Raw genomic sequence first — 24,297 nt, 5'->3', positions numbered from 1 at the left:
AAAAGATTGAGTTTTATCGTTTGACTTTGATAAAAGACTTGATCTTTAAAATTGTTTCTACCCTTAAGAAGGGCTAAAATTCATCTCTTTTGGAGATAGAATCACATAAAATGACCAAAATAAATGTATTGATTTCTAAATTTTATAGGTCAGCCACTTGTGCAGTGTAAATCTGCAGTAATCTTGATTGCTGTGAAAAACAATGCTTAGCACAATATATTGGACTCAGAAACTTAGAAATAATAGTATAAGTTTGGTATGGAACAGTTTGTCATTATACTCACACATGAAATCATGAATTGAATCTAATCTTATCCCCTCACTTTATGAATCAGGAAACTGAGTCACAAAGATTTGGAGCTAGGTAATGGCATGGTTAGACTTAAACTTCAGTATTCCTGCTTAGCGTTCTAACATACCATGCTGACCTTACCCAGGGTGAATCATGTTCTCTGCTGTTATGTGGTAGTAAAAGTTTCATGTACACGTGAGTATACGTGTTCATTCTGTTCCTAAATATCAGTGTTATAAAGTGAGTGTACTCATTAGAAATAATTTAGATTTATGAGAAAGAATGAGATGTTATTAAAATGTCAGAAACGTGAAGATTTATAAAGAAATTGCTTAAACTTAAGCTGCACTGTCTAAAAATAAGAGCTAAAAAAAAGAGTAGGATAGATGTATAGACTTTTGAAAATGCAGGAGTCTTAGGCTTTTGTGTGTCTTTGGTCAGCAGCAGGCATAGAATCTGAACACAATAACAGAGACTTCCTGGAGATTGACACCAAACTCTTGAATCTGCTGTCTGGGTCAGGCCTAGTTGTGGCTGAGGTTGAAGAAGATTTTAGGCTTTTCCTATTCCTTTCAGTAGAACTAGTCTTTTTCAGAGATAAGTTTCTTTTGTGACTCTTTTATGAACATCGGTTTTGGGGTATTACAGGAACTGAACAAAGTCTCAATTCAGTTAAGTATTTTGATAGCAGTGAGATAAAAATTACACAATTATTTTAGGAATATTTGCTTAACTAAAATGCATATAAGAACTTAATATGTAGTCGAAGTATCAGTAGTATTTTCTATCAAGCTGTTTATGTTGACATAAAAATGTTGGGAATTGCAGACTATCCTTATAGTTTGATAAAAGCTAAGCAATTATGTCCAGTTGAAAGTTCTATTTTCCAAGTGTGCTTATTAATATTTGAGCTACTAATTTAATCATTTCCAAAGTGTCTTAGGCCTGTGTTGTGAAAGATACATTGAAAAAGGTGAATAATTTGAAAAGGTGAGGTGACTTGCTTGATGTATGCAGCTAAGAGTGACTATTGATTACAAAAATTAGAAAGTTGACACTCATCTAATGTTTGTTCAATTAAATTGTTAATCTGTGTTCTGGTTATCTATTGCTGAGAAACCAACCACTCCAAATATAGTGACATAAAACAGTGAGTGCTTGGTTCTGCTCATGGATTCTGTGAGTCAGGGATTCAGACAGGGCACAGCAGGGATGGCCCGACTCTGTTCTGTCCAGTCTGGGCCACAGCTGGGGAGAACAAAAGCCCAGGACTGCAGCAATTGCAACTGAAGAATTTACTTCCAAGGCAGCAGCTTCATTCACATGTCTGGCACCTTGATGGCGGTCCACTAGAGGCATGGGCACAGCCGGGACTTGTCCACAGGAGAGCCTATGGGTGGCCTCTCCAGCACAGTGGCCTCAGGGTATTTTAAGTTCTTACGTGGGTTCCAGTAAATAAGGCAAGAAGCTGCATGGCCTTGTATGCTCTAGCCTTAAAGTCACATAGCATCCCTTATGCTGTAGTCACATAACTGCCCAGATTCAAGGGGAGGGGAACTAAGCTTCACTTTGTGGGGGGAGGACAAAAAAATTTGTAGCCAGGTAAAAGCAACACAAACTAGCAATAAGAGTGATGTCATGAGACACAGAATTATGATTACTTTAATTATTAATAGAAATACAGCATTAGGAATAGTTTGTTAAATCTGGTAATTTTGAGTTTAAATTACCTTACCTATTTGAACTTAAGAAATCTGCTTCAGTCTGAAAACAGCTGACATTTTCTCCTATGGCTAAAAGTAAAACATTTATGAAAGATGACTGTGTTTTAAAATAAAATGACTAGTTATTAACTGATTATATATTAGGAAAACAATGAAGAATTTTAAAAGATTTAGGAAAGTGCTCATCTTTGAGGAGAACTAAAGCCCTTAAGAAATATTCTATATATTGTATGACGCCTGGAGCATTGTAGTAATTGCTTTCAGAAATTTTGCCAAGCAGCATCAACTATAAAGCATTCCTCCTACCTCTCTACCCCCATCCCTGCCTCATCCTCAGCAATCTAACATCTTATGCTAATTGTAAATGATAATATTGGGGTGGTTTTTTTTTTTTGTCGTTGTTGTTAAATTGAGCATTTGTGCCCTGGTTTATGGCAAAATTCAGAACCATTTTTCTTTTCCTCTTAAAACTTAGAGTTTAGCAGTATTCTAAAAAGTTTGTACAATATAGAGAAACCCTTCAAAGAAGTCTTTTTCTATGCTGAGAGCTTTTCTAGTTCATCAAATGGTTTTGAAGCCTTTAAGGGTCAGGGTAGGCTGAGACAAGATTGCTCTTTCAAATTCACATTTTAACTTGGAGAGAAGTTTGTGTTTGACACATTCTCACCAGCATTTTTTTCTCCTATATAATGTAAAAAGCAGATGTATATTTGTAAATCATGTATCCGGTAAGAGTCTAGTATCCAGAATATGTAAAGAATTCCTACAACTCAACAAAAAGTCAAGTAATCCAATTTAGGTGGTCAAAGGATTTGGTTAGATATTTCTCCAATTAATTTTTATGAAGTCCATTTTATCTATTTTTTTCTTTGCTTGTGCTTTTGGTGTCGTAGCTAAAAAACCACTGCCTAATCCAAGGTCATGAAGCTTTACACCTATGTTTCCTTCTAAGACCTTTATGCTTTTAGCACTTACATTTGGGTCTTTGATCCATTTTGAATTAATTGTTATTGGAGAACATGTGTGCAATTTAATACTTAAAATTTTATTGAGGCTTTAAAAAATATTAATTAATGATTTTGGCCATGCCGAGCGGAATGTGGGTTCTTAGTTTCCAGACCAGGGATGGAACCCGGGCCCCCTGCAGTGGAAGCGCAGAGTCCTAACCACTGGACCACCAGGGAAGTCACTACTGAGGCTTTTTTTAATGGCCTAGCACACAGTCTATCTTGGAAAATACTCCATTTTGTACACAAGAAGAATGTGTGTTCTGCTATTGATGGGTGGAATGTTCTATAGATTTCTGTTAGGTCTAGTTGATTTATAATATTGTTAAAAGTCTCTTTTCTTGTCCTTATGTCTAGTTGTTCTATCCATTATTGAAAGTGGGATATTGAAGGCTTAGACTATAAGTTTGTTTTTGTTTTTTGTTTTGTGGTACGTGGGCCTCTCACTGTTGTGGCCTTTCCCGTTAAGGAGCACAGGCTCCGGACGCGCAGGCTCAGCGGCCATGGCTCACGGGCCCAGCCTCTCCACGGCATGTGGGATCTTCCCGGACCGGGGCACGAACCCGTGTCCCCTGCATCGGCAGGCAGCCTCTCAACCACTGCGCCACCAGGGAAGCCCAGACTATTAGTTTTGAATTGTCTATTCTTCCTCTAATTGTGTCATTTTTGGCTTCATGTACTTTGAAGGCCTGCTGTTAATTGTGTTTATGTTTATAATTGTTATAGTTTTGTGGCAAATCAAACCTTTTCGTTATGGTAGAATGTTGTCACTAGAAACAATTTTTGTCTTAAAGTCTATTTGTCTGAAATTAGTATACCCATTCAGCTCTCTTTCTGTTAATGTTTGCATAGTATATCTTTTTCCTCTCCTTTTAATTTTGACCTATCGGTGTCTTTGAAATGTGTCTCTTGTAGACAGCATATACTTGGATCCCGTTTGTCTTTTTCATCCATTCTGCCAATCACTGGCTTTTGATTGGAGTGTTTAATTCATTTATATTTGATGTAATTACTGATAAGGTAGAATTTATGTCTGCCATTTTGTTGTTTCCACATGTCATTTCTTTTTGGTTTCTCTAAAGGTTAATCCATTTCTTCCCTTTTTTTTTGTTAAATAGATATTTTCAAGTATGCCATTTTAATTCCTTTGTCATTTCTGTTCATATCTATTTTTTGAATTATTTTCTTAGTAGTTGCCTTGGGGATTGCAATTAACATATTAATTTTCAACAGTCTAGTTCAGATTAATACTGACTTGATTTCACCAGTATACACAAAATTAGCTCATATATACCTTCATTCCTTTCCACATCCTTTGTGCTATCATTGTTGTACAAATTACATCTTTACGCATTACATGCCCATCTAAACAGAATTATAATTATTGCTTTGCACAGGGTTGTCTTTTAAACCAAATAGGACCAAAAAGGAGTTATAAACCACAAAGCACTTTAATGCCGTCTTACATTTATCTATGTAGTTACCTTTACCAGTGGTCTTTATTTCTTAATGTGGATTTGAGTTACTGTCTAATGTCCTTTCATATCAGCCTAAAGGATTTCTTTTAGTATTTCTTATAGGGCAAGTCTGCTAGCAACAGGCTCTTTGTTTTCATGTATCTGGGAATGTCGTGATTTCTCCTGTTTTTGAAGGATAGACTTCTTGGTTGACAGTCTTTTTTCAGCACTCTGAGTATGTGCTGTCCACAGCCTCCTGTTCCCCATAGCTTCTGAAGAGAAGTCAGGTGGCAGCCTTACTGAGGGTCACTTCTTTGTGATGAGGTACTTCACTCTTGCTGTTTTCAGCATTCTTCAGACTTGAAAAGATTTTGGTCACTATGTCTTCAAATATTCTTCCTGCCCTAATGTGTCTCCTTATGGGACTCCCATTCTGCATATGTTAATACTCTTGATGGTTTCTCACAGGACCTAGAGGCTTTATCCTTTCTGTTCATTCTTTTTCTTTCTATTCCTCAGACTGGATAATCTCAGTTGACCTACCTTTAAGTTCACTGATTCTTTTACCTGTTCAAATCTCCTGTGAATTCTTCTAGTGAATTGTTCATTTATTGTACTTAGAATAAATGCACTTATTGTACTTATTTTTAAATCCAGAATGTTTATTTGGCTCTTTAATATAACATATTTCTTTATTGGTATTTTTATTTGTTGAGAGATCACTCTCATATTTTCCTTTAGTTATTTAGACATGGAGTCCCTCTGTTCTTTGAACCTATTTATAATACTCGATTTAAGTCATTGTCTTGTAAGGCCAATGTCTGGGCTTCCTTAGGGACAGTTTCTGTTAACTCCTTTTTTTCCCATGTATGGGCCATACTTACTTATTTCTTTGCATGTCTCTTAATTTTGTATTGAACACTGGACATTTTAAATAATATAATGTGGCAACTCTGGAAATCAGATTCTTCTTTCTCTTCAGGATTTATTATTGCTGTTTGTTACTGTTTGCTTAGTGAGTTTTCTAATCAGCTAATGATTGAACAGAGAATTTCTTAAATGCCCGTAACCGATGAATCTCCCACTCTCCCCAAGGGGCACTGTGCGCACGGTGGGGCACACCTTCAGCACTCAGGCAGTTGACACTCCTGCTTAGCCTTCATCTCCTGCTTTCCGTAGCTTCAGTGTTAGCCAGAAGTGAGAGCTTAGGGCCTTCTCAGCTCTTTCCTGTGCATGCACATAGCCCTGGACATTTCATTCCCTAGCTTTTCCTTTTAAACTTTTTGATTAGCCTTTTGTCTGTCTACCTCAGGCAGCCACAGTCTTACACAATTGCCTTCCCCCGCCACCCCAACAAATGCCTTTGCACTGAGTAAGCCCCAAGTCAGGTCAGATAAAGACAGCCTTGCGAGTGAGGTCTTCCAGGGAACCAACAGGTCACTTAATGACAATTCTCTACAAATGGGGCTTTGCAGGTGCTCCAGTCTGCTCCTCCAGTGGCTGCCAGACTCCTGATTCCACTGTGACTGTGGGCCATGGCTATCCCAGGCTACTGGGGGAGGTGGGGATGGGAATAGGGCAAGTTCAAATGCTACAGAGCTCACTGTTCGTAAAGACGCAGCCATTTTTCTTAAATAAATGCACTCCAGATTGCTACAGAACCTTGGCTTATTTCCAGAGCTCAGAAATTTTTCTGACAGCTTTTGCCAATGTTCGCGTTGCTTTGTGGAAGAGAGGCTTTTCAGATACCCTTAATCTAACATTTTCACTGACGTCACTTAAGGTGATGTTTGCATGTTGTAATCCGTAACTCTATCATTTTTCTTGGTTCTAAGATGCTCACGCTCTTTGAGTTGCATTAAGTACCTGGCATTGTGTTGGCACTTACCGTGCCCCATTTGATTTTACCTCTACTATTACTGCTGCCACCACCACCACTAACCCTAGTACTGCTACCAGTAATACAGTGTGCTCTGTTACACTGTGTGTTTCCTAATGTGAATCATCGTTACTCAGGGAATGATGCCACCGTGCCATAAATCAAGCTAGTTCATATGTGATTTTCCTCCATAAGGAGAGCCAGAATAGTGGAATGAAATTATAACCTTCAGCAGGAAAGGAAAAGTCCCTCAGTTTGGCTGTAGGTGCTGCAAGAGCCTTTGGGCTTTATTTAGGAAAAATGTAAAGACACACCTGCATGTAGAGAAGCCTGCCTGGGGGGCACAGCCCTCAGCCTGTGGCAGGTCACGCTGCCTCCAGTGCCCTTGTTAAGGGCAGCCCACTGTCTCAGGGCTCCACTTCCACCTGCATCGTCTGAGCCCACGCCTACCCTGACGTCATTCAGTGGTGCACTTCTTTTCTGGTGTTTTTTATCATGTGTAATAGCCTCCAAACTAGCCTCCTGCTACACTCAGTTACCTGCTGGAATGATCCCAGTTATATCCCCCTATGCCAGTTGCGGTTTGTGTTGTTAAATACTCCATTGAAAAAGATGCACAGGTTTTTGTTGCTGTTTGTGATTTCCGTTCGTGTTTCCATGATCACCAAAGCCTTTCTCACTCTAACATTCTATGACTGTGTTTCTAGGTACAAGTTTGTAGAACAAATTCAATTTGTGTTTTCTTAAGGCCTGGGAAAAGAATCCCATACGATCCAGTGTAAAGAGCAGGCACCTTTAAATCAGATCTGAGTTTGCTTGAATTTTGGCTCCATAACTTAACAGCTATGTGATGCTGGCTTAGTGAGTTAAGTTTCCCATTTGTAAAATGGGGATGACAGAGCAGTTTTGAGGATTCAGTGAAATACTGTACATAAGGTCTACACAGTGACTGGCCCTAATTAGACACCCAGCAAATTCTGGTTTCTTCCTTTCTCTTTCAGTTCCAAATGTTTACAAATTTGAGGGATGCTGGCTGTGGGCTGTCTGCGGTCAGGGGCTTTTCTCTGTCCAAGCCTGCTCTGATCTACTCATTCCCTATTCACCTTTTGTTTAAAAATTAGTTTTATTGACATATATTTTACCTACTGTAAACTTCACCTATTTTTAAAGTATACAATTCAGTGGTTTTTAGTATATTCACAGAATTGTGTAACCATCATCACAATCTAACTTTTAGAACACGTCAACACCCCAAAAAGAAGCCCTGTACCCATTAGCAGCCATTCTCCATCCCCAGATGCCCCGGTGTTGAATGGTCTATCTATCCCCGTCCTCTTTCCACCTAAGCTCTGTAAGTTTTGTTGTGCAGTTTTGTGGAATGCATGTTATTTTGTTAACAGAACTGCTTGTGTTACAGTTTGGGCTTTTGCCCTCATCACTGAAAGTGTTCTTTCTAAGGTCACCATGACCTTTTAATTTTAAAATCAAACCAGTGCTTTGGCCCTTACCTTATTTGCCCCCTTTATGGCGTTTGCACAGTTGGCTGCTTTTTCTTTGTTGACACTCTTGTCTGGTTGTTCTGTCTCAGTCTACTCAGCTGCTCCATCGTGTTTAAACACGGGTGTTCCCGAAGGTTCCCTGTGTAACCTTCCTCTATTCCCGGGTAGGATCATTCTTCCATATTTTTACATAGTATCATTTTTAATATCTTTAATTCCTGTTAACGATTTGCTGCCCTACTGGGAACTTAAGTATACCTGTTTCTTCACCTCTCTAACAATCTTAAGTTTTGCTTTTTAAATTTGTTTTTCCATGTTTAATAACTATATCTTAGCCTTTATGGTTATTTAGTTTGTAGGATTTTTTTAGTTGCTTGTTAGGCTCATTCCCAGGTGTTCACATCGTTTGTATTTCCTCTTCAATTCCTGTTCCTAGTCCTTCTATTCCATTAAAGACTAGCCATTGGCCATGTAGATATTTGTGTATGATACATATTTTGAGAACTAAATCATTACCTGTCTTCTTAATCAAAAGTATTTTTTCTGATTCAGTTTTTAGTGTCAATTTTTTGTTGAATTAAATTTTTTAAAATGCATTTCTAATTAAATATGCTTACTTGACAAAAGTAATTTTTTCAGTGACATCATTTTCAAACATATTTGCCAGGCCCTTGCAGAAACACTCCCTGGAAGAAAATAATTGGACCCCCTTCTTAGCAAGGTGAAGAGAAAGCATGTCCGGAGAGAGTGTTGAATAAAGAAATCTCATAATGATCCTTTTCAAGAACTTGAAATCCAGGACCTAAAATAAATCTCCAGTTCATGAGGGAAATTTTATTACTCTTATCATTAAGGAATAGCTTTCAATTTTAACTGAATTCTGTCCTTAATTTTGATTGAAATTTTAGATTTTTAAGAATCCTGTTATTGAATGAAGGTCTGCAGCCCTAGCCACAAGACTGTCGCCGATCCTGCCCACCCTTTGCTAAACTTCTTACCCCAGCAGGAGAGTAGGTGGGGTCTGTAGAGCCGTGTCGGGGTCTAGGCGCGTGGGCCTGGCTCCTGTACAAATCCCCAGTTCTTCCACCCACTCCTCCAACTGGGCATTATTCGTCACTTTGTCCAGTCAGGGTGTCAGGTGGAAAGAACTGGCACCTTGCAGCACTGCTAACATCTGTGTATAAAGACTTTCTTTAAATGTTTAAACAAACATATATCTGCCCCTTTGTTGGCCTAAGTAAGTAAAAACAAGCAAGTTAACAGCCCTTATTTTTTGGTGCTTATGTAAGTTTCCCCAGTACTTAGAAGTATATTCTTCAAGTTTCATAGCATATCTGTAATTCCACTGTTGCAGTTCTGTTTTTACAAACCAGGAGATATGTTTTCCTCTCCTCCCATGCCTGTCATAAATTTGAGCCTTTGCTGTGCCTTCCTGCAAGTGGTAAAGCTTCAGATGTATTTCCACCCACTAACAGGTGATGTGCAGTGTTGGGTGTGAGAGCGGAGCGGCAGGGTGCTCAGGGTCTAAGGCAGGACGCAGGGGGCTTGTGGAGGAAGGTGCTGGTTTCCAGTCCTGTGGTCCAGCCGTTTAACCTGTAAAAGGGGCTATGAAATCAGAACCTCAGGATGATTCTCACAGTGCAGGGAGAACTGTACTGGTGTACTACACTGTGTATGTTATTTCTGGTACTAATAGATTCCTGAGTACATGTTTGTGCAAATGCCTTGTTTTAGATTTGCTCCGTGGAGTGGTAAGAACTTCGTTTGAGTGGAAATGCTTGTGGGTACTTCCAGGTGCTTTTTGCGTAGAAGCCATTGCCATTGTTTTGTTGTGGTACAAACTGTTAATCGCTTTTTTTTTCCTTTCACATCATCTGGAAACCACCTGACGCTCTCTTTCTAGATGCCCTGGAGCTTCTCATCAGAGAGTTGCCCTGGAGAGACGGAAAACTAGTAAAGCTCAGACGGAGATCGAGAATGAAAATGGAACCATGGTCATAGATCTTCCAGCTACTTTATCACCCGAAGCGGACTGTTCAGGGCCGACCCTGACATCGGCGTCCCTTCCCGCCTGGACAGAGGAGCCTGGCCTGGACAACCCCGCCTTCGAGGAGAGCCCTACTGGGGACAGTACGTGTCGGCCGCCTGTGTTCCTCGCCTCTTCTCAAACCGGGCGTTGCCTTCCTCCCCACCACTCCCTGCTGCTCTCCCAACATGCGTTTTCTTTCCTCTTTAAAAAATTAATTTTGAGATATAATCCACATAGCACATAACTCACCCTTTAAAGTGCACAAGTCTGACAGTTTGCAGTTTAGAAGCAGAGCTCAGAACTTACTCTGAGGAAGGTGACCTTTCCCTCCCTCTTCTGTTTAGTCCATGATTCACTGGTTGTTAACCTGCTTCTTACTAGATGTTTGTGTGCAAACGCTTGTTGCTTCTTGACTAAGAAAACAACAACATCAAGAGCAACAAAAATAATACCGCAAATTAGGCGCTCCCTGTGTCACACGTGTGCCGGACCCTTCCCATCTGTTAGCTGACTAAATGCCGCTGACGGTGCTGGGAGCTGGTTTGTGACAGGAGAGGCCTAAATCTTGAGACGAATTGGTCGGCTCGTGCCGCCGGGGAAGGGCTGGGTGTATATCTGACCCCACGGCCACGCCCGTGACTATTGCTCTGCTCTGGTGGCCGCCACGAATCTGACTGTACAGCCACTAGGAGTGAACAGAAGGCCTGTAGTCGTGGATCTTGGACACGTCTTGATGGTTGGCTCTAGGCATTTATTTTTAAATATACTTTTCTTGAACAAATTCCAAATCTTACTACAAATTCAAATTTTTCCTGCCCCAGCCATAACCCTTTTCCAAGAGCCACCCCTTCTTAGAGCCTTTGGGACTCCTCTCTCACCCCGTGGCGATCACATACCACAGAGTCGTCTTTATGCTTCTTTGCACGGTTTACACGTGTTCCACCGACCAAACCGTCTCTCGTCAGTTAGGTCGAGATGACGTTCTCTTACTATTGCTCCATCAGATCACTGTGATCTGAGACGTAGTAACCGCTTGTGATAATTCGCTGATCACCTTTGGGACAAGAAATGTTTAGATAATCTTAACAGATACTTTTTGTCATTCTGCTTTCCTTATCCAGCGGTATTGCATAGTTCTTTACCATCTGCTAATGTAAGATGACTTATTTACCTGAAGATGATAACCAAAATATAAAATGTTTCTCTTTCCATCTATTTCTCTCTCTCATTTCTAACTTGGCAGCCACACAGCAGCCACTTAGTTTACCAGAAGGCGAAATCACCACAATTGAAATTCACCGGTCTAATCCTTATATTCAGCTAGGAATTAGCATTGTGGGTGGCAATGAAACGCCACTGATTAACATTGTTATCCAGGAAGTCTACCGGGATGGGATAATCGCCAGAGATGGGAGACTTCTTGCTGGAGACCAGATTCTTCAGGTATCCGTTTTAATTACTGTGTTAACTTGCGCTCTTTTGTTCTTATTCATAAGTTTAAAACAGAACATTGTGGGCTTCCCTGGTGGCGCAGTGGTTGAGAGTCCGCCTGCCAATGCAGGGGACGCGGGTTCGGGCCCCAGTCCAGGAGGATCCCACATGCCGCGGAGCGGCTGGGCCCGTGAGCTGTGGCCGCTTCGCAACGGGAGAGGCCACAACAGTGAGAGGCCCGCATACCGCAAAAAAAAAAAAGAACATTGTGGTACTGTGGAACTTGAGTTGTATATAGGTTAGTTTTACTGCTATTACATGCAAAAGAAGTCAGAATTTATCTGTAATTTCTTCTGTTTCCCCATATGCATGGAATGTAGTTTTTCTCCCTACTTTATTTCCAGTCCCGCATGTGGCTGTGCTTGCAGTGCTTGGGCTCTTGGGGCCGGCTGGGCTCTTCCCGGCTTGGTCTGCAGGGCTGGCTGGTTCAGAGCCGTCCCACCCATGCTGACATCCTCTGATCCCAGATCCAGTGTTCTCATCCACCCATCACCTGCATTGTCTAGTTTACCTTCCTCTACTACACTGATTACGACCGTCTGTAAAAGACAGACCGTGCAGCACTGGTTAGTTACAATTTATACCATGGGATTTAAGCCGGAATTCAGAAACCATGCCTGTCTCCTTGGCTCCCTAGTGTGCACTCCACCCTTTAACCCTTGGTGCTACCCTCACCTTCTCTGTCAGAAGATGACATTTAAGAAAAAACAGCTATTCCCCGAAAAGAACTAGCTTGGGACAAGGTGTTGTTTTCTTAGAGGGCACGTGGGGCTGAGGGGAGGAGGAGGGGAGGATTCTTCTGTATGGGACTGGACTTCTGTGGCTACTGGCCTGGGTATTTGAGTCATACAAGTGTAGATGATAGTTGAAGCTAAAAGAAATAGTAACCTCCAGAAGGAGAGAGAAGAAATACAAGGAAAACTATCTTCTAGGAACCCAAGCTCCAGGACTCCTCCCTCCTTCGTTGTTTGGTCCTCACCATGATGTGTTGACACCCACCCCTCATTCCCCCTTTCCCTGCTCCCTCTTCAGTCCAGGCCCCCACTGCTGTGTCCAACTCTGTACACACCCCACCAGACGTCCCTGCCGCCCAGCTCTCCGCTCTTCAATCCGACAAAATCACTGCCAGCTTAATATATCTGTAACTCTGCTTTCCTTGGGAAAATGTGACTAGAGCGTCACACCCAGACTGATTCATATTCACGGTCCTCTGTGGTCTCTTGCACAGCCTGTCATCTTCATCTTAACCCTTCCTTTTTGTTTCACGCATAGCAGTGGTAATGTTCTAGGCACTGTACTAGCCACTGAGAATGCAACTAAGAGCAAGGTACTCCCCCAGTCCTCATGGAATTTATAATCCAGTGGAAAAGCCAGACATGGCAGTCTTCTTGCCGCCACCTCACTCCCGATTCCAGGCTGTCCCACCGTGCTGGCTTGTCCACCTTCATCCTTAAGAGCTTTGCTCAGCCCTTCTCGCCCGTTCTGACCCCTCCTTACTTGAATTACTGACAGTGTTCACTGCTTTACTCTTCAGCTCTTGGCGTGTAATCACAGTGAACTATTCAAATGGGCTTGGCTTTGTGTGGTGATTGCAGCCACCCTAACAGTACCAGTTGTGATACAGATTTCTCATAGTGCTGTGCATGTCATAAGCACAGGAAATACTTGCTGAATCAGTAAAAGAGTGGACTTGGCTATAACATCCTGTTGGGAATAGCCATCTCCTTTATTAAAACAAAACTTGGACCCTCTAGGAATTTTTCCACTCCCACTTGCACGCTGCCCCTCACGGTGTGTTATTCCCACTTTAACACACTCAGGCCCCAAACCCTTCCTTCATTGCCCTTAGCAAGGCTGACACAGACTGAGCTTTCTAGCAAGGTTTTGTTTCTTACTAAATACTAAGAAGAAGTAGGGGGTACAGGAAGTGTAACCAGTCCCGCTTATATAAAATCAGCTTCCTGATCATACCGTAGCTAGCTCTTCACTGTGTTTACTAGTAAAAGATAGCTATTTACTGTATGCTGTATTTGCTGTCATTTTATGACATTAGTACTCTGGCTGTGCCAGGCTGGCAAAACCTTCCCTGTGTTCCCGACTTCCCAGCTCGCAGTCCGAGTCTGCTGGCCGCCCTGACATTTTGACACCCGGGTGGCCCAGACCAGGAGAGCCCGGTGGCTCCTGTCTGCAGCTCGTACAGCGTTCTTTCTCTCTCCCATTTTCTCCCACTTCCAGCCTCTCTATTAATAAGTGTGCATTCATTTTTGTGTTTTCTTTTTTGCTACCAGTGATGTACTAGCATTGGGTATTAACATTTGTATATATTTCTCATTCTTTTCCTAAATTCTAAAGGTAAAAACAAATGCTTTGGGTTTTTTTGTTTTGTTTTTTTGCGGTACGCAGGCCTCTCACTGTTGTGGCCTCTCCCGTTGCGGAGCACAGGCTCCGGACGCGCAGGCTTAGCGGCCATGGCTCACAGGCCTAGCCGCTCCGCGGCATGTGGGATCTTCCTGGACAGGGCACGAACCCGCGTCCCCTGCATCGGCAGACTGACTCCCAACCACTGCGCCACCAGGGAAGCCCCAAATGCTTTGTTTTTATCTGCATTTCTTTGAATACCATTGAGGTTAAATAGTTTTTCAGGCTTTATTTGCTAATATATTTCAGCAGCGGGCATTTTACTCTTCTATTTTAGAGAATTGTGTTTAGTAATATAATTGAATCCTTACAACTCAAGTAAAATTAGTTATCTGAAATTATTGACTGCATTTTTGGAAATTAACTCATAGCTATAAATTTACATTGTAGAAATTCCAAGGCACTATTATTGTTTACGGAGGCACACATATTAATATCTCTAGTAATGATCATCTTAATAAGTCCAGTTGAATGATTCAAATTGGTAAGAAAAGTAAGAACACATAACCTGGTTAATGGATTCAAAAGGATCTCTCCTACTGTGGGCCCTGACTTCTGCTCGGCCTCTGACTGGTATGCTGGAGCCAGTAAGTAAAGCCACGCCCCTTGCCCAAATGTGGAGTATTTATGGTCATTCAAAAGTAAACGCTGGGAAATAAGGCTGCTTGGAATTTTTTTACTACCTGGTTTACTACCTGGTCCAACTCTGTATAAGATACATAAATAATACAGTGAGCCCATCTGAAAATCCCCAGGAGTGGGAAAGATGGTTTATTTATAGAGCAAAGAGCTGTCAAGCTGCCTGTGCTTCTATTTCAGCAAACTGTGTGCAGTGACAGGGTGTGGCTTCAGTCTCCCCGCATCACACACACGCGCGCACACACACACACACACACCCCTTATTCTACTAAATAGCCTCTTGGAAGAGGAGACCCATATAACCTTCAAGGCCTTTTGTGATGCAGCCTTTTGAGCAGTTTGAAGAAAAAAATTAGTTATAAATTACATCAGTGTCACTATTAAAGATAATATAACTTTTGAAGTATTTTCAGTTTGATCCATCATCAGTGACTGAGGCATGTTCAGTTTTGAAGGAAAATAATTGCAGCCATATGTTCATTGCATTGGTACAAAACACATTTAGCCGAAGTGGTAGAGTTTACTATTGCTGGTGCTATTTTTACGAAGCCTGGAGACAGTATTTTATCTGGTCTCTGCTTTCTCTGCCTTTTGCCAGCCACCACACATTCATGAAGGAAAAAATCTTCCAGCTGTGGGATATTCCACACCTACTTCCCAAGGATACTGTGAGGCTGCATGGTTGCACACGGCTATGGCTGGATTTCAGCCAGATATTTCGTAAAGTCATTTGTGATATACCTGAATATAAGACGGAAAGCTGTGAGCCTAGAGATAGGTAGCTCTTAGCTGAGTAGCCAGAAATGATGGTTTTTGATTAATGGATTCATGTCAGGCTAGTTTTTTTAGAAACTGCCTTAATTCTCTACTTGACCCCGTATTCAGTGTTTTTATTGAGGGCTTGGATGGCTACCAAATGCATAGATGTTGCAGACTTGGGAGAATAGCAACTTTGTGTATGCCATCTATGAATTTGATGGCTGAATTTTTAAAGATGCCAACAGGCCAAAATGAACAAAATTCAAGTTAACAGTGTTCAAAACTATCAACCCTAGATTAACAGAAAGGGGGGAGGTCTTGCTTCACATAGATTTCATGTGAAAAAAATTTAACCTCACACCTCACCCAGAGCCTGTCACATAACCGGTGTTCAGAGCGCTGGTTCCCCCTCACTTTCACCTCAGGCAGATTCAGAGGAGCTCTCACTGTGATAAATACCAAGAACTGTGCTAATTCCTCTAACTAGGTAAATAACTGAAGGTGGGTATATTTTCTCAGTGACGTTACAGGTCCAAGGATCAGTCACTGTACTTATTTCAAGGTTATAAAGTTTAATAAGTAAATGTTCTGTATTAAATTATGCTTATTTTATAAGATATGTTACACTTGTGTGCCAGATAATTAGTGGAATTATGATTATCGGCTCTTCTTTAAAGTAAAAGTCACTCATCTAATATAAGGCTGTATACTTGAGTGCACCACTTTCCTTAAAACTGTTTTCTCTAGCTTAAGTGTATTTCATTTTGGAAAAGTAACTTTGTAATCCAGTAGCACTTCAGTTTCTGTCCCACTAGAACTAGTCTTTCATGAGCACTTGCCCTGTCCGATGTTGTCTAGTCGTGCACTTCCTGACCCTGTGAAGTGGATGGTAAACACGTTTTACAGGTGAGGAAACAAGTTCTGTAATTTGCCCGAGGTTATCCAGTTATACGGCAGAACCAAGGACCCTCATTCAAGACTATCATTAAAGCCTGTGATCTTGACGACTATTCTCTACTTAATGCTAGTCACTGTAAGTTAATTTTAGGAACGCTGTACGTTTTAAAATGTCTTTGGAGTGCTTGTCTTTGTAAGTAACGATTGTGTATCATTTTCACAACGTCAGTTTCCTTCGGAACCCTTATATGAACATTGCTACAAGCTGGGAGGATAAAAGATTGTCACGCTTCGGCCGTCACCCTCTTTTCCAGGTCAACCACCACAACATCAGCAGCGTGTCCCACAACCACGCCCGCGCTGTGCTGTCGCAGCCCTGCAGCACGCTGCACCTCACTGTGCTCCGGGAGAGACGCTGCGGCGGCCGCGCGCACAGCCGCCCCATGGGCGGCTCACCCCCGGAAGAGGTTTTCCAGGTGGTTCTTCACAAACGGGACTCTGCCGAACAGCTCGGCATCAAACTCGTCCGAAGGACCGACGAGCCGGGCGTCTTCGTCCTCGACCTGCTGGAAGGGGGGCTGGCGGCGCAGGACGGCAGGCTGAGCGGCAACGACCGGGTGCTGGCCGTCAACGGCCATGACCTGAAGCACGGGACACCCGAGCTGGCTGCCCAGATCATCCAGGTGAGCCCCCTCGCGCCCGCTCCAGGCCCTCAGCCTTCCTGCCGTCGCGCAGCCTTGGTTCTCACTAGCAGGGGACACAGGGATCCAGGGGGTGCTTGAGACTTCGCTGGACAGTCGAGCACAGCTACCTAATTCTTCACAGTCCACACCAGTCTAAGCTCAGCCCAGGTGACTCCCTTCTGGTGTGCACACCCATGAACTTGTAGGCGGGCTGTTTCTGGAGGAAAGGCCCTACGGTTTCACGTGGCAGATGGCAGTGTCCACACTTCACAAGGGAGAAGGTGAGACCCCCAAGGAGCTGTGGTCACCGAGGGTGTAGCTCACCTGGTCTCTTCACTCACCTCTCACCTTTACTGCACAATCCATGAAAATGAGGGGGAAAATCACTTTTTATTCAGAGCAACTTATTTCTATAGTGCCTTTTTTTTTAAAAGGAATTCAGAGCATTTCAAACACATAATATTGTCCTCACAGTATCTCTGGAGGTAGTCATGATTAGAGAAAAAACATGTTTTTAGTAAGAGCATCAAAGCAGATACATTAAAACCATCCGAGAAGATCTTTAGGCTCTGCAGCGTGCTGTGGCGTTTAACGTGGCTGTCTCCTGCAGCCTTGTACGAGGGTGAAGCAAAATGTGAGCGTTTAAGCGAGCACCACACACACTACCAGTGGAAACCATGCATTAGTTAATATAACCGAACTTTTGGAATTAAGGTCGGTTGATAGTCACGAAAATAGGTATATATATATGCATAGAATCAAATAACAATGAGATGTTAACACTAAGAAAACCCACGTCTCACTCCCCTTTAACCTACTGCCTTTTCTCCCACTTTTTGGTTCAATATAGCCTTAAGGAAACACACACACACGCTCACAGCCATATTGCATTGAGAGGCGGTTCAGGTATTGGTTTTATTTTAGACTCGAGGCTTAAAAAAATTGAATGCCTTGAAATCCCCTCAAATCAGAGGCAGCATTCGGGGCACCAGGAGCTTTACCTGTGGATCACGCCAGCCGCTGCACTGCTGAGATCAAGTTCATCTTGCGGGGGGCAGGGGGAGAAGAAGAAAGTTAATCCATTTTGGGGATTTGTTAACAGAAATAGGCAAGTCGAGTGGACTTTCTGAAGTGAGAAGTCCGATCAGTAAGATGGAAAGGAAGAGAGAAATATATTGCCTGTATATATTTCAGGCAATGTTACAGTACACTAATTCCTAAATAGATGGTCCTTACTAGATTTCTAACCAAAATGTAGAAAATATAGTTACACAGGTAGAAAACACATTTAAAATTTTTCATAATATATTTTATTTGGATTTTTATAATGCAAATAGTTGCATATTTTGTGCTGTGATTTTTCCCAGACTATAGAAAACTCAAGTTGCTCAACTTCTTTTTGAAAAAAAATGAAGTCTTATTGAGGATTATAAAAATAACACATTGCATGTCTAAAAAGGAGCACACTGAAGATAAAATACTGAAAAGAAGTTACAATCAAATCCAGTCTAAACACCCCAAGCTGTATCAATGTTAAGTGTTTGGAGGACATCCTTACAAACTTTTGAGTGTGTATGTCCACAGATAGATACAAATTTACACAATACTTACACACGTGCTTATCTTGTAAATTCTGAGTTTGCAACTTTGTCAGCAGTACGTTGTGAACTTCTCACCATGAAAGTGTAGAACCCCATCATGATCTTTACTAGCTGATTCAATGTTCCCCTATTGACAGACTTTCATGTTTTGTTTTCATTTTAAGACATTTTGCTAAACTTCCCTCCAGAAAGATCAGATCATACCAATTTATACTCCCAGCATCAGAGTGTACTACTCAACTATGACTTAAGCGTATTGTTATTTGAACATCTTGCATTTTTAAAACTCTTGAATTTAACAGAACTTTTTTTGCTGTGTTTGAATCCCTGACATATTAGATGTGCAATCTGTTTAAAGTCAGCCTAAACCCAAATGTTGGTCCATCATTAAAGTCCTAAATGCCCACTTCCATCACATGCACAGAATTTTGTCTTTCAAAAAATCTAGAATGATTAAGGATTTGTTTCTATTAATAATAGGTTTTGCATATGCAGGGGTTTTCCAGTGAAAGTTGAAATACTAATTAGAGTATTTGGTGGTTATGAGGCAGTAAGCAGTAATGAAACTAATTCTGTACGTGTACATTGAAGTAAAGTCACAGATGGAGCGTCTCGCCACTTCACGCCGTGCAATCACATGATGTGAAGTGTGAGAATTTTCAACATCAGGATTCTACTCTGTATTTACCCCTTAGATCAAGTACCCAGACTCTGTGCTTTGGGAATCTGGCCACGTATTGATTTTCTTTCAGTTATTTTGAGAAACTTGTTTGAAATTTAGTGGAATAAAATGCTTGAATAAGCAAATGTTTTTTAGGTGGACATAAAAATTAACACTTATTCTCCAGTTTAAAAACTAAAAATAATACAGTGATATATGTCAATTTATCTCAATAATACTTGGGGAAAGAACTGAAAATAGTGATTTCTTAACATTACTGACTGTAATCATGGGGGAGGTCCCCACTTTCTACCACAATTCCTTGAAAGCAGGCCATCATAATTTCCCATAGGAGTAATAATGCAATTGGGAATTGTGGTCATGACCAAGAGTCACCTTCAAATAAATCAGGCCTGTACTTTAAAAGCAAAGATAAAATAACTTTTAAAAATAGATGTACATCTACGTTTAAAATATATATGGATATAGATAATGGGCCTCTAAATTTAAAATGACAGTCACAAACCTCTAATACGATAATTAACACAGGTGTGTGTGCAATATTTATATAAATACAATCTTATACAGGATCTCTAGAATCATTCTTTCCAGGATTATTTAAGCTGATGTCCTATTTTTGACTCAAACTTATAGCAAACAGAAACAAAGCTGTGCATAGTTTCACTGATGATTACTTCCAAAATAGCCACCATGGAATTTATTTGTAAAGTCGCAGTGGATTTTAATCAGGTTTCGAATCAGTTCTTCCTCTTTTATTCTTTCCTTTGCTCTCTCCCTCACAACGCCAAGGCCAACCTTGAAGGGGCAGAGAAGTATCAGAAGAAAGTTACCCTTCAGGAAATCATGGGGAAAGAACAAGGGCAGTTTGCTTTGCCTGGGTTGTTGTGGAAGCGGGCTTGGGGAGAGTCTGTCCAAGAGCCGTGCACATGCGTCTCAGCTGCAGACGTCTTAAAACATGAGCTCACGAGAAGAGCTCCCTTCTCCGACCACCGGGTGCCTGCAGTCCCCCCCAGGCAAGGCACTGGCTCGGTGAGGAGTGCCTGTGCTTTGTGAAATGAGAAGCATCTTTTTAATGACTGGCAGTCGTGTCTGTGTGTTTTCTCCAGGCTAGTGGCGAGAGGGTGAATTTAACAATTGCTAGACCAGGGAAACCCCAGCTTGGAAACGCTGTCCGAGAAGCGGGAACTCAGAGCAGCCAGCACCACACACAGCCGCTGCCTTACAACAGACCCAGCTCACATAAGGTAAGGTGCCTTGTTTGTGGTTCTTAATTCATCCACCCTCAAAGGATGATCATTACAAGCTGGGAAGATGTTGGAGAAAGTATACTAGGTGTTTGGGATGTGCAATGTGTTTTGCTGCCTTGGAGAGTGACTGCATTGTCTCAGTCCCTCAACCAGTAGAGTTTCTTGGTGGGGAAGGACCCTCTGCCAGGTGATTGATGAGAAATGTTTGACTGTCCAGAAAAATCTTCGGTTTGTTTAGTTCTGCTTGAAAGTGGGGTTTATCTCGGCTTACTCATTTAAATGTGACAGTTGGTTATGTAACTGAAAAAGCATAGTGAAGACAATGATTGACAGCCTGTACTTAGCAACTGGATAGCTTGCCTACAACAGAATTAGATATGTGCATATTAAACATATAACTCATAAACTTCGATAGCTACATGTATAGCGTATTTCTTGTTATATGAATAGTATAGGAAGACTACCCTAAATATTTTAAAATTCCTGTATGTTGAGGATTTTCCCTGCTTCTTCAGTATTTTACCGGTTTTATAATATATACCAAGGTCATTTACCTGTGCTGAGAATCTTGATACTGTCTCACTTTAGTTGCAGAAATTTAAAAAGGGTGGTAGTTCATTCTTCTTTTTTTTGGTAGTTCATTCTTGATATTGTTTCCTTCATTTGAACTCACTTTCTGGTAGGCTGGGGTTTCTTAACCACTTTCCTACCTACCACTTTCTGGTAGGCTGGGGAGTCTTAACCACTGGACCACCATGGATGTCCCAGGCTGGGGTTTTTAAAATGATGTTTACTCAACTGTGTGAAAATATAAGCTAAATATGAGCTTCCAAAGTCCTTCTCTTTAAGTAAAATTATAAGTTACTAAACAAAAACATCTGTTGGTCTGCTTAAAACCACAGGAAGTTCCCTGTGTGCTAAAATGACTTCTTAATGTAAGTACAGTATTTGAGAGAATACTTACCTTTGGAATGTCACAGGTACCCTAAGAAAGCATCCCTTAAAGGCACAAGTACTTTTCGCCCTTCAGGTTTATCTGGTTTTCAGAGCTCAAGTGGAGACTTGTCACTGGTCTTTGGTTTAGTTAATATTTTTAAGAAAATGTAACCACAGACTTGTTCTCATTTCTGAACTGAAACTGAAAGTATGAAGGAAACCTATAATATTGCCTTCATGATGATGACTATGAAAAAGGAGTTATTGTTTTGGAGTTTTGAATAGTTTCATATGGCTTGTCCTTTATGCATTACATATATATTCCTAAAATTACAATATAAGGCAAAAATTGATTATTGACCCTTTTATGTCACTGAATTTTACAGTAATTTGAACATGAGTGTCTATGACATGATTTTTAAGACAATTTTTATGACATGATTTTTAAGACAATTTTTAAAACTGTACTTAGTCATCCCAACGTTCATATAGAGAACTCTGCTTATTTGGGGAACATATTCTTCTCTCAACTCTGCTGCTCTTATTGTCTTTAACTTTCTGTGACAACGTTTTAAATAGTAATGCTGAATTTATTCTTATTCTGTGTGCTCTGCAACTCTTATTGGTTAGAACAGCCACATGAAATGTACTTTTAAGTGTTAGCTATTTGCTACTAATATACTGCATTTGTTATATAAAATCCTGATTTAGAAAAATAAGGGTCTCCTAGGGAAAATAAACAGATTCACCAGAAAACGTGTTCAGATGATTATAATCATCATTGAAAATTACAGTATACATTAGCCTGCTACTAGGCCTCTTAGGTAGCTGCTTAGATAAACATTTGTATGATTTAGAACTTTCCTTGAAGTATTCTGAGTATAATCTTTGAAGTCTGGTTTGGTTCCTGAGGAAAAAATAATGTATATATATATCTGAGCCATCTAGAGGAATAAAACAACCACCTTTAAATACCTGCAAGCCAAAATTGCTTATAAATATGCTCAAGACTGAGTTTACATGAGTTGTCTTCATAATAAAGTGGGTTTTGCCCAATTTTGAAGGATACTAAGATAGATTTCATACCTTTAAACAGGAGACTGCCTTAGGACATTTCCAAGTTTTCTACTAGGTCGTAACATTCTCTAGAAACACCAGGCTGTTATTGCAGGTGGTTCCCTTAATAAAATTTCAAGAGTACATGGATTCCAGGACCAGAGAAAGGGAGATGGGCCTGCAGTTCCAAGGCCTGAGTCACAGATTGTCAACACTTTCAAATAATGTCACTAAAGGGATGTTATAATTCCGTAAAGGTAACTCATATTTCTATTGTTGATATTGTTAATAATGTTATTATCTACATTTTCTCAGAGCTGACAAATGTTGGAAACCTTTTGAGACATTAGCTTCCACTGTTACACTTAACAGGACAGTAACCATGTGGTGTGGGGACATATAAACAGTATGTGTGCATATGTGCACATATGCAAAGCGTATGTTTGGATATTTGCATCCCTCAAATCCCTATGCAGGAACTTACAGTTGTATGATTTGGGGCAAGTTACATGACCTCTCTAAGTTGTTTCCTCATCCACAAAATGGGGCCAATAATAGTACTTACTTTTCAGGACCACTGTGAAGATTAATGAAATGACGCATGTAAAGCTGTGAGCTTTTTGCACATAGTTAAGCCTTCGATAAATGTTATTTTAATATTCGTATTGCATATGTACACCTTGATTTTGTTGAATTCTAATTCAGAAAAGTGGTATTTTAGATTCTCCTTTTCTTCCAGGAGTATCTCAATAATAGGTAACAGTAACAAATGTCAGTAAAAATAGCTTTTCCCTGAGAATATAGTTTGCTGGGGATTTCCCTGTGATTAACTTCAAAAATTCAATTATTTCATATCCTTTTATCTTTTCACAAATTTTGAAGGTAGATTTGCACCTGCTTCACGATCGAGTGCTCTGATAACCCTTGTTAGTCAGAATCAGAAGAGAGCTCTGTAGCTTTTTTCTGGCAGTTAGTAAAATCCACACTTTTATACTATGTCAACTTTTCTCTCAAAGAATATAGGAGAAAAGTGGAAGTAAAATTAATTGGCTTCTCTTCGGAATGTTAAAATTCAAATGCATTATTTACTTTTATATTTGGGAGCTGGAGGTAATTACACAAATGATATGCTTATTTTACTTTGACTTCCCCTATGTCAACAGTCCTGAGCTTTTCAGTTCCATATATAGTCCTGTGAAAATACAGTAGTCCAAAGTTTGCCATTGTGAGCCACAGGGCTCATGGGCCTCTGAAGAACTGTGTATTGCTTTCAGTTCTATAGTGATTTTTTTTTAATGACTTTAAAATTGCCACGTTATGTCTTTACTTTAGCTGTCATTACTTCAACTATATATATTATTCATTATCCAATAAATTTTTCCTCTCATGTTCAGGATCTTGCCCAGTGTGTTACATGCCAAGAAAAACACATTACTATAAAGAAGGAACCACACGAGTCCCTTGGAATGACAGTAGCTGGGGGCCGAGGAAGTAAAAGTGGGGAACTGCCCATCTTTGTGACCAGTGTGCCACCTCATGGCTGCCTTGCACGTGATGGCAGAATCAAGAGAGGTAAGCTAGGATCTTGTACAGTTTCACCACATCTCCCAAAGTCAACTCACATTTTTAAAAATAATGTCTACAAAGTTTCCTATTAAACATGGCTTTTTAAAATCCTTTAAAATGTCCTGTACATAATGGAAGCATAAAGCCTCTCTATATAAGGTTAGAAAAATGCCTAACATAAAGGGAGATTGCTGAAGCTTAATAATCTTTCTAACAGTTACTCTGACTGTTGGATTATTTTATGTTGGAAAAGACCCTCTAAGAGATTTATGCTTCCAGCATTATGGTAGACCAGATACTTTGAAGGATCATCTCACTGAAATACACTTGTTGCTTATTAAAAAGGTGTCTGGGTGGGAGGAGGATCACAGAAGAGGTGGAGCAGAGACAAACTTAATAAAAAGGAGTGGTTTTTAGGGATTAATTCATTCACAA

At 40.7% G+C, this 24,297-nt stretch overlaps 1 protein-coding gene across 6 annotated transcripts in view; it reads left to right on the top strand.

Moving 5' to 3' along the window:
- LNX2 (ligand of numb-protein X 2) overlaps positions 1–24,297 on the top strand; it is a 306,755-nt gene that overhangs the window by 263,613 nt on the left and 18,845 nt on the right. For all 6 annotated transcript variants that reach the window (XM_059995924.1, XM_059995923.1, XM_059995927.1 and 3 more), the window contains 5 exons: positions 9,762–9,988; positions 11,131–11,330; positions 16,406–16,774; positions 20,164–20,301; positions 23,691–23,868. In XM_059995924.1, coding sequence (XP_059851907.1) covers positions 9,762–9,988; positions 11,131–11,330; positions 16,406–16,774; positions 20,164–20,301; positions 23,691–23,868 — 1,112 coding nt within the window. The remainder of the gene's footprint in view (positions 1–9,761; positions 9,989–11,130; positions 11,331–16,405; positions 16,775–20,163; positions 20,302–23,690; positions 23,869–24,297) is intronic.

This window comes from Delphinus delphis, chromosome 18, assembly GCF_949987515.2.
Source record: "Delphinus delphis chromosome 18, mDelDel1.2, whole genome shotgun sequence".
Lineage (NCBI taxonomy): Eukaryota > Metazoa > Chordata > Mammalia > Artiodactyla > Delphinidae > Delphinus > Delphinus delphis.
This window is presented reverse-complemented; position numbering and strand designations above follow the sequence as displayed.